Raw genomic sequence first — 10755 nt, 5'->3', positions numbered from 1 at the left:
ACCATTGACCGCCATCATGATGTCAGTCGACTTCAGACCAGAGTAGAATCATAAGGACCTTAAAATTAATAATCAGCAACAGTGTTACTAAAACCTTTATGTTTCATTACACCATTATAGACAAAATTTAGCTGTGCTAATTTAATATAATGTAAAACAAATGATTAACACTGAAATTATATGCTTTTAATAATTCATTATTTTTCAGTTTTTCCCAGTTCTTCCAAAATGTTCCTTTATATGCTTTCTTAATACTTATTTAATGATTTTTTTTCCATTTTATGACAGTTTTGTCATAAATTTCAATTTATAGCTCGGGCTATTATTTGCTTAAATCACTGAAATCAACAGGCCTAGGGACAGGCATCTATATGGGACAGGCCTTCGATTCCTTTCGCACAAAACTGTTTTCAGGAAATACAATCAAATTGTTTATTATATGTTTATATATGTAATCTACAAAAGCCAAAAATCGCATGCACCCAAAATTTTTCTACAATCAGGCTTCCACTTCACCATCTGTGTCGCCAATTTGCTGTCTCCAAAATGTTCATAAGCATGGATCACAGTTTCTCTCATTAAGTCTGTTTTTATAGATCACAACCTTTCTGTGGTAGGCTAAGTGGCATACACCTCTTTTAGGCCTCATTTTGTGTGTACACAATGTGTATCAATAAGATTTTTTAAGTCAGAAACATTGGTCACTTTTAATAGAAAAAATATTCAAAAGAAATAATTTTTGCTTGTCACATATTAAGCCCCCAGGTGTCTAATTGAGACAGGCGTTTATTTGTCAAAAGGTGTAGCCACACCAGGCTAGTAAAAGGGACTGGGCGTCTAAACGAAGTTTTACAGTATTTTAAATACACTTGCGCCCAAATTATTTAGAGAAAGGAAGGAAAAAGTCATAAATTATAGTAGGCTAAGCTAAAAATTACAGACTGAGAGGACACCTTTTTTATCAATAAATATGGGTGTGTTTTTGCAAAAAATTGTGAAAATGTAAAATTGTCCTTACGGGCTCCCATCAAATTATCAATAAATGTCTTAATTTGCCTATAAGATTTAAAATAAAAAATATCCTACAACCTATATTCGATATTGGGAAGCTACTTAACACAATTTGTAGTGAGTCAAAGAGTCAATCAATAAGTTATATTGAAGCACCAGGGTCATTGTTGTGGGTATTTATTCCAAGCATATTTTTTAAAACATTTGCGTCTCCAGTCTGACACTGCAGGACTAGAACTGGTTTCAGGACACATCTGTCTCCCTAAAGCTCAAAGCACCACTTTTCCTACAGTCACTGTAGGTTTATGGCGCGCGCGGTGTTAGTGTGGTGCGCGAGCGACGAAGATTCTCCGAAGGGACAATTGGCGCCTGTGATTTCAGCTTTTCAAAGATATGGTATGCTGCTTTTACAGACTTATTTTCGTTTGCTTGCTTCATATATCGCCAGCCTCGTTTCACCTGACACATATTTTCAGAGCTTCCCTTCACATGACTGTGTTTGTTCTCCGCAGTATGGATTTATTAACACCTGTTTGAAATCGCTGGTGGTTGAAAAGTTTGGCGAGGAGACGTGGATCAAGCTCAGGTGAAATACATTTCTATTTCCTGTTTTTACAAATTTGTTATAAGTAGGCCATTTAAAGACTTATACTACTCCAAAGTAAGATTGCACAATATTTCCCCCTGATGTTTTCCCCCTCTGTAACAGGTGTAAAGAGGCAGACAGGACATTAACACATTCTCTTTGGACATGTTGGAAACTGCTTACTTATTGGAAGAGTTTATTTGAATGTTTCTCTAAAGCCTTTGAGAAGAACTGGAAATCTTACTCACTAGTTGCTGTCCTAGGTGCCATGAGTGTGTTAGGGGAGACCAGGGTTGGTTGTCACAGTTTTTACTCTTGTGTGAATTGCTCATCATCAAAACATCTTTCACTAGTCATCCCTACATTAAACGAAAGCCTAAGGTCTTGGCTTGAAATTGGTATCCCTCTCATTTATACAACTTACTGTAACAAGAATAGGTTACAACACAATGTACGGGGTTGGTTGTCCCTATAGTTATCAGTGGGGTTTCAGAGGAAAAAAGGAAAGATGTTTTAAAGATGTAAACACCAAATAAGTTTTAAAATGAATACCACCTCTTGAATGAAAGTAAAATGGAGGAATTCACAGTTCTGAAAAAAATCTAGTCTTTATTACAGCCATTGTTTCATAACAACTCATTGTGAATAGGCTATAACATTAAACGAAACAGTGAGATTAGAATAGATTAACCTCAATCTCAATGTGACCAGAAACTTTTATTAAAATGTCAGCCTGGGTTGAAGTATGTTTAGATCCAACATTGTTTTCTGAAGAGGAACTAAAGCAACATTGTGTGTGTGTGTGTGTGTGTGTGTGTGTGTGTGTGTGTGTGCGTGTAATTAAAAACAGCTGAGAACATGTGGAATATAACATTTTGCCTGTCCTTCTGAACAGTCACACATGTCAAGCAGTGGGACAACTATCCCCACCTGACATCTTGACAAACATTTTTAGCTAGCTACTAAATGGCTTTAGCTTGTTAGCTTAAAGTTGACTCAAAGCTATTACCTTTGACTTTTTAATGTTTGATTTTTTTAAATGACAAATAACCTAAAAGCCATTAATACAAAAAGGCCACCAATATGAAAAACTTCTCTGACCCATAAAAATTACAAAATAAAATCGCCTCAGTGTCTTTTGTGTGTTCCACAAAATGACCAGTGCAAAGGAGTAGGATGTCAGGCCAATTATTTGATGTCAACATAATGTCACAGCGCCCTCTAGTGTGTTGGCCATAATAAGCACTGTGACAACCAACCCCGATCTCCCCTACCTTGGGCAAACAACATTTCATTTGATTTGGCTGTGATAAAGGAAATTGTTTCTACTTATTTGGAAGTCAGACTGTGCACCAACATATGATATGTGGATAAGTGAGCTGATGTAATGGTCTAACTGAGTAGCAGTATACCCTCAATTTTGAAGTCCTAGGACTTGTTTTTCTACCTGTAAAGATATTTGTGGCTGACTTGTTAAAGTGATGTACTGAGCATTTGTTTCTTATTGAAAATCCTAAAATGAAGGTCAAAAAGATGACTTACTTTGTGTAGTCAATTAGTGCATCACAGTGAGGGTTCCTTTTTTAAATTAACAGTTTGTATCTTCTTTATCATAACCACAAAATACAATGAATCCATTGTCTTCCCAAAATCAGGGATGAAGCTGGAGTCCAGGATTCCTTCCTGACATATGAAGTCTATAAAGATGAAATCACCATGCAGCTAGTAGCAGAAACATGCAAGCTGCTAGGTAATTCAATTTCCATGTGTCCATGTTTTGTTTTGATTTTTAAAATCACAAATATTGGTCGCCTTAAATGGAAAAATAATTCAAAATAAATCATTTTTGCTTGTGTTATATTATTCTGTTTTAGTCTTGTTTTCGTGTCTTTGCAGGAGTGAAGCCAGAGGTTGTCTTGAGGCAGTTCGGAGAATATTTCTTTGAGTTCTGCAAACACTCAGGCTATGATCACATGCTGCGGACTCTGGGAGGAAATCTGTTCGAATTCACTGAGAATCTGGATGCACTTCATAGCTACCTCGCCCTCTCCTACAAGGTTCTTTTTTTTTAAATTTTTTTTTAAATCTTGATTTATTTTGCGGAGAAAAAACTGATTTATAGTTTATTGTTGGATTCTTGCAGGAAATGAATGCACCATCATTTCGGGTGGAGAGGAACCCTGATGGTACCATGCTTCTCCACTATTATTCAGACCGCAGAGGACTCTGCCACATTGTTCCTGGTAATTAAAGAACACGTCCTCTAGAGTAAATGCTAGTTCCATGTATGTCCTTTTGCAATTTTGCCACTATTTTATTGACTTTCTCACATTGTTCTCTTTTGCAGGTATTATTGGAGCTGTTGCTAAAGATTTTTTCAACAGTGATATAACAATGGAGATTGTCAACCAGTTGGAGGAGCTGGAGAGAACTGGGAAGAAGGAGCATGTGGTTTTCTTGGTCACACAGTGGCCAGATGTTGCTGCTCGCTCCAGCATGGTCAGATGTAAAACTGGACGTTTTTCGAGAACACAGTCCCTCCAGCCTTTGGTGAATAGACGTAATGCCATGATCTGGACTGGAGAGGTTAGATTAATGAACTGTGCTACAAACTCTCAATGTAAAACTACATGTAGACTGTGCAGACTAAGCACTACTGTGGACAAAATGAACAACAAGAAAAACAGAAATGACTTTACTGATTATAATGAAATTCCAAGTCTGTCCTCTCTGTGCCCTCAGCCACTTCATCAAAAGAGATCCAGTATCAGTTTCTCAATGCACAGGAGTCACTGGGAGACAATCAGGGGGCTGGTTCGTTTTGGGAAAGGTAGAGTACAGACACCCATTAACATACATACGATACTTGGAGCAGCTTGAGCCAGTAGTCACTCAAAAGTTTAGCAAATAAGACCATCAGGAGTCACACACCTGCAGGTACCTGTACATGTGTGTCTTTTCTCTTTCTTTACTCTCACAGGTAAACTGTTGAGGGGTTTTGAGCCAGTGTATCCTACAACTCTTCAAATTGATCTGAAGACTTTCTGCCATGCTTTCCCTTTCCATATAGTCTTCGACGAACAGGTAGAGATGACCATGTTCACTTTACAAAGATAGTATATTAGGAGGGCTTTGTGTGATTATATTAAATTGAAGATGTATTTTGCTGCTGGAAAGATGATCTTCTCATAAAACTAGGCATGCAGTCAATAGGTACAAATGCTTTGCTCAAGAGGTAGAAAACCTACAACTATCGGAATGCACTGTACTGCACCGGACCAATAAACGCTCTCACTGGTGGGTGACCTAAGGCAAGAAAGAAGGTTAAGAGGGAAGTCGTGGTATCATAGTGCGCCATATCATTGCAGTAAAACACATGAGCGCTACTATCTGGTCTGCATTTACTGAAAGTCTCAATAATTGATGCACTATAATTGAACATGGGGATGATTGAGTCATTTCACTGAAGCGTCTGCAGATGGCCTTGGGTCAAAATATATTTGAAAAGATATGGGTGAGAATTACAATTCTGCAGCTATGGAAAAGGTCCTCAATAAAAGACCATAAACAAATGCTTCCTTGTGGAAATGTTTAATTGTCTTTTGGCTGCCATCCATTTGAACATACCCCAAAAGTTCTGTCAGGCCAAGCGCATCCAAAGAGAATAAAAAGAGTTCACCCATAGAGAACCTGAGCAGACACTAGCCCTTTATTTCTAGTACCACTGCTGTAACCCTTCAACATTGCAGCTCCAGTTACATTGCGCATGTGTTATACCCCATAGCCCCCATTCGGTCAAAGATCGCGTCCTAGCCTTCACTGCCTATCCAGTTGCCTGACAGAAAACAATACGAAGGCTGACTGGTAACGAACACTCTCATATTACAGTTAAATGGTAAGCTAAGATGTTTCATTAAACATTTGAAGTAGTAAAAGGAAATAGGCAATGCAGTTACAGAATCTTGGTGCATATTTGATCAGCTCTGCATAGCTCTACAGTTTAATCTCAGTATTTTCAGACTCTATTTTTGCATTACAGGAAACAGTATGGTACCCACTGTCTGTCCACAAACTCTCGTATTACAGCTAAACAGCGAACTAAAATATGTCTCTGAAAGCATGTTTGGCAAGAAATAGGCAATACAGTAACAGAATATTAGTTTATATTTGATCAGCACTGTCTCTCATTTTAGAGAGTAGGGTGGTGCTTTTTCACTCTTCTATAATCTCTGTGTCCTAATGCCGAAGAACAATCTCTAGTCCGTGCAATAGCCCTAGAGCCAGTAAAAAAACTCGCAAGATTACCCAAAATGCTGGCAAATTTAGCAGGAGATCTTGGCACTGGCAGGATGGAGGAAGGTTTACCAGAGTTAATTTACACATACGACTCACATTGTTATGATACAAAGCTGGTTGAAAATCGTCAAAGTATCTTTTTAACCGATGTGATCCTGGTGGTGTCTGAGGCAGCTGGTGGTGCACCAGATAGGGGTGAAGCTCCAGAGGATCGTCCCCGGGCTCCAGACAATGAGCATTCATCTGGACCTTTACTTCAGCATTGTGCATCCTGAAGTCACCTTCACCATCTCCAGCATCAGGAAGTTCATCAACAGTCACTTTGTCCTGCAGACGCGCAGGGACATGATGCCTGAAGCATGGAAGGACAGGCCCATGCTGCAGCTCAGAGGTAAAGGACAAAAAAAAAACTGTAACCAAACTATATATATTTTCTTTCCTAAGCAAACAGGGGAACTATTAACATTTGCCTTCACATAGGTCAGATGATCTGGATGCCTTCTCTGGACTGTATGCTTTATCAAGCCTCTCCTCTGCTGAGAAGCCTCCAGGAGCTGAAGGAGAGGGACATGCACATTTCTGACATCGCACCTCACGACGTCACCCGTGACCTCATCCTGCTCAATCAGCAGCGATTGGCAGAAATTGAGCTGTCCAATCAGTTAGAGAGGAAGAAAGAGGAGCTCCGCCTCCTGTCTCAACACCTGGAGGAAGAGAGGAGGAAGACGGAGAACTTGCTGTACGCTATGTTGCCCAAGCATGTAGCCAACCAGCTGAAGGAGGGCAAAGCAGTAGAAGCAGGTTAATGGCATGCTAATGCTTTAAATATTGTATAATAATATAATAATTCGAATATAATAATAAGAGTGTTTGTGCTTTATGTGTCAAATATGACTGCTGTGTGTCTTTATGTATGTTTGTATATCCTATAGGAGAATTTAAAGAGTGCACCATACTGTTCAGTGATGTGGTTACCTTCACTAATATCTGCTCCCTGTGTGAACCAATCCAAATCATCCTTATGCTTAACTCCATGTACCTCCGATTCGACCGACTCACAACTGTGCACAATGTTTACAAGGTACACACCACAGAGTTAACCTTTTGACACGAATATTAAAGACACTTCTTGAATCATTTGATTTGACTAAATCTGACGGTGTATTTACTGTGTGTTTCCCAGGTGGAGACAATAGGGGACGCCTATATGGTGGTGGGTGGGGTGCCCATACCTGTCTCCAGCCACGCTGAGAGGGTGGCCAACTTTGCCCTGGGTATGATCTTGGCTGCCAGGGAGGTTATCAACCCGGTGACAGGAGGACCCATTAAGGTGCAAGAACATTTGTACTGAATCTCTTAAATATAACAGTGGTGGAAATTAACTAAATATATTTACTGAAGTGCTACTTCATATTTGAAGTATTTCCATTTCATGATGCTTCATTTTCTCCATTACATTTCAGAGGGTAATAATGTGCTTTTTACTCCAATTACAGATGTAACTACCTTAAACCTATCCCTATCCCTATCCCTATAGTAATTATTTTGCATAATGAGAACTTTTACTTTTGATACATTGTTGCTAATACTGTACTTGTGTATTTTTACTTAAAGAGAAATTTTGGTTTATTTCAACCTGTCTCCTATCGTCCTAAATTTGTTTCAAGTGACTAGTGACATAGAAATAATAGTTAGCATGTTAGCTCTTAGCCTAGATACAGCCATAGTGTCAGACCTGTTAAAACGTAAGTGAACGGGCATACCTTCAAGTGCAAAGTTAGTCCACTAAACAAGCTTTTTTCCACAAAGACCGCCTCATATCGTTAGGATAAATGTCAGAGAACATATAGAAAACGACATGTAAACGTGTTGTCTTACCTTACCGGTGTGGTGCCATGTTTGTTTACCATCTAGCTCTGCTTTCCAAAGCGCAGCTGAAATATATCTTGCCAGCTCTAGATAAAGTCCAGCTGGATACTAACGTTACTCCAGGTGGAGGTGTCTCGTCCTCGGTCACATCCAGACCTTGAAAATAAGGCTGCAACTGGTCCCATTCCTTGCAACAGCAGCATTCCTCTTCTGTGGGCGCTGGGGCACAGCATTCACAGGTACACCACCAATCTCCAGTGCCACGCAGCCTTGCAGCAGCCATTCCTCCTCTCTCGTCCTCTACCTGTTGCACCTCTCTCTCTCCTCCTCCTCCGTTCTTCAATTTCACAAAGCTCTTCGTCAGTGTATTCTGGCTCAAATAAATAAGGGCGGCCATCAAACTCTGCAAAATCGCAAAATCAAATTCCTCCTCCACAAAGTCGAAGTCTGGCAAAAAGTCAGCCATTATTCTATAAATCTTTCATAAAATAAATGAATGAACTTTTCAGGCTACTGTCCGGTTCTGCCTTCCAGCTGTTACTGTTTGTTCAGGCACGCTATGAGATCGCTACTTGTTCTCGCGATATTTCGGCCGCGCTTTGGAAAGCACAGCTAGAGGGATAAACAAACATGGCAGCACAGCGGTAAGGTAAGACAACATGTTTACATGTCATTTTCTATATGTTCTCTGACATTTATCCTAACGATATGAGGCGGTCTTTGTGGAGAAAAAGCTTGTTTAGTGGACTAACTTTGCACTTGAAAGGATGCCCGTTCACTTATGTTTTAACAGGTCTGACGTTCTGCCTGTATCTAGGCTAATGGCTAACATGCTAACTATTATTTCTATCTCACTAGTAACTTGAAACAAATTTAGGATGATAGGAGACGGGTTGAAATAAACTGAAATTTCCCTTTAAGAAAAATTTTGCTTGACCAGGATGAGTCAGCATCTTCCAGTCTAAGGTCATGGTTCTCTGCCGAAAAATGGTGGCTTGCCCCCTCTGGATTGGGAGAGAATTACTGCACGTAGAGAAGGCGTTCAAGTATCCCAAAGTCTTGTTCATAAGGGAGGCGGAAAGATGAAGTGTGACATGGACAGACGATATGATGCATTGCGGTAGACAGTTGTGACGAAGAGGGAGCCGAGCCAGAAGGCAAAGCTCCTGATGCACTGGTCCATCTACTCTACTTTGCTCGGCCTGCTGCCCTGCAACCTGGTCCTGGATGAGTTGATGAAGATGGATGGATGGATGGATGGATGGACGGATCTTTTGCTTTTGTTCTCTGTCCTAACGCAGCATCTGTTCTACGGCTTGTTGTAGATCCGTGTGGGTCTCCACAGTGGTCCTGTACTGGCAGGTGTAGTTGGGGAGAAGATGCCTCGTTACTGTCTGTTTGGAGACACAGTCAACACTGCGTCTCGCATGGAGAGTCACGGCCTCCCTGACAAGATCCATCTGAGCCCAGCTGTCTACCAGTGAGGACGCACATATTCATGCAGGAAAACACATATTCAATCACAATTTGACGTGTACCATGAATGCTGTTATGTTCTCTTTTTGCTTCCACGTCCTCTGTCCACATTTCTTAGGGCTTTGAAGAATAAAAGCTTTGTTATCCAGAAGCGAGGGGAGATCGAGGTGAAGGGGAAGGGCAGAATGACCACTTACTTTCTTGAAAGGAACATAGGAGTCAGCGAGTGGCAGATTATGGGTCTCTCAGACATGGAGACAGGGGCTGGACAGCAGGACAGGCAGATGAGCTACCAGCCAAGTCTCCACAGACCAGGTCTGTTTCATGTCTGGCAAATTCTTCTAATTTTATCTAGTGATTTGTTCTGTGTCCTTTAATTTGGGGAATAAGAACTCGGCCATTGTTTGAGTTTTAATGCCCTGCAGTCTTTATCAGCTATACATAAATCTTTTTCCCTCTTCATTCACTTTGTTCCTCTGTTGTAGCTTTTCAGAGGCAGCACGGGGACGACCTTTTCTTGATCCCTATGAAATATGAAGACAGCCTGAGTGAACCCCCACCATCATCACATAGGTCTGAACCCCAGACCGGCTCAGCCATCAAGCCCCAGGACTCAGAGAGCTACGGAAGCCTGCACACTGAAGATCAATCAGAGGATGGAGGTCTAGACCAGTTAAAGGATACAGATGAATATGACCAAACAGAGGCAAAAAATAACATGGACAGCTTAGACAGCATCAGCCATGTGGACACAGAGGAACAGCAGCTGATTACCGGTGCCATGAAAACCAACAATCAAAGCAAACACACCCGGACCAGGTTCTGTGTCGTCCTGTGAGCTGGCAATTACTTGCCGAATGGCTGATTGACTATAAATGATTCATCAACCAAGGTGCAGTATATTTAACACGTGCCATTGCTATTGAACACCAGTCAGTGACAAAAGAGCCTTTGTGTAGATGGTATCATTCTCACTTTGTAATACATCGGCCAGCTAGATTCTCTGCATTGTTAGTGTTTTCTCTCGAGTAGATGTGTGGCACTTTGGATGTAGCAGGTCAAATGTTATATCAAAGCTTACTGTATGTTTTACTTGTAGCCCATGTATGTGCCTGACATACTAAATAATAAATGTATTTCCTCCATCAGTGATTTACTCGCAATAAATCTTCTAAGCACAGAAGGTAGAAAAAATCAGATAAATACTGTGTCTCACGTATCACGTACTTCTGTACTTACACTTACTATTTTGAGTGCATAAGTACACTGAGAAGTATGGAAAAATGCAGTGCACTATGAGTACCCAGATGTTGCACTCATAACGGTCAAAAATGAGTGTGGAACTATGGACACTTCTCGCACTCAATGGTCGCCATCTTGGCTATGTAGCTGAAGGGGAGGGACCACTTTTCAAACTGGAAATGGCGGCCTGAGGACTGTGCGACCGTGAATGTAGCTGCATTGTACAAATACATGTGTTTATTGCACTAAGCACCACTATACTGTTGTCAGGATAT

General features: G+C 40.6%; 1 protein-coding gene across 1 annotated transcript; it reads left to right on the top strand.

The window, feature by feature from the left end:
• Positions 1–4137: 4137 nt before the first annotated feature.
• Positions 4138–10374, top strand: LOC125888883 (guanylate cyclase soluble subunit beta-2-like). The gene is made up of 10 exons (XM_049576516.1): positions 4138–4183; positions 4340–4427; positions 4578–4681; positions 6068–6284; positions 6374–6694; positions 6826–6974; positions 7077–7223; positions 9088–9242; positions 9357–9553; positions 9724–10374. The coding sequence occupies exons 1-10, from the start codon at positions 4166–4168 to the stop codon at positions 10074–10076; spliced, it is 1749 nt and encodes a 582-aa protein (XP_049432473.1). The 5' UTR covers positions 4138–4165; the 3' UTR covers positions 10077–10374.
• The last annotated feature ends 381 nt before the right edge of the window (positions 10375–10755 follow it).

This window comes from Epinephelus fuscoguttatus, linkage group LG5 (genome assembly GCF_011397635.1).
Source record: "Epinephelus fuscoguttatus linkage group LG5, E.fuscoguttatus.final_Chr_v1".
In the NCBI taxonomy this organism is placed as follows: Eukaryota; Metazoa; Chordata; class Actinopteri; order Perciformes; family Serranidae; genus Epinephelus; species Epinephelus fuscoguttatus.
Note: the sequence above shows the minus strand (reverse complement) of the source record. Positions and strands in the feature narration are given on the sequence as shown.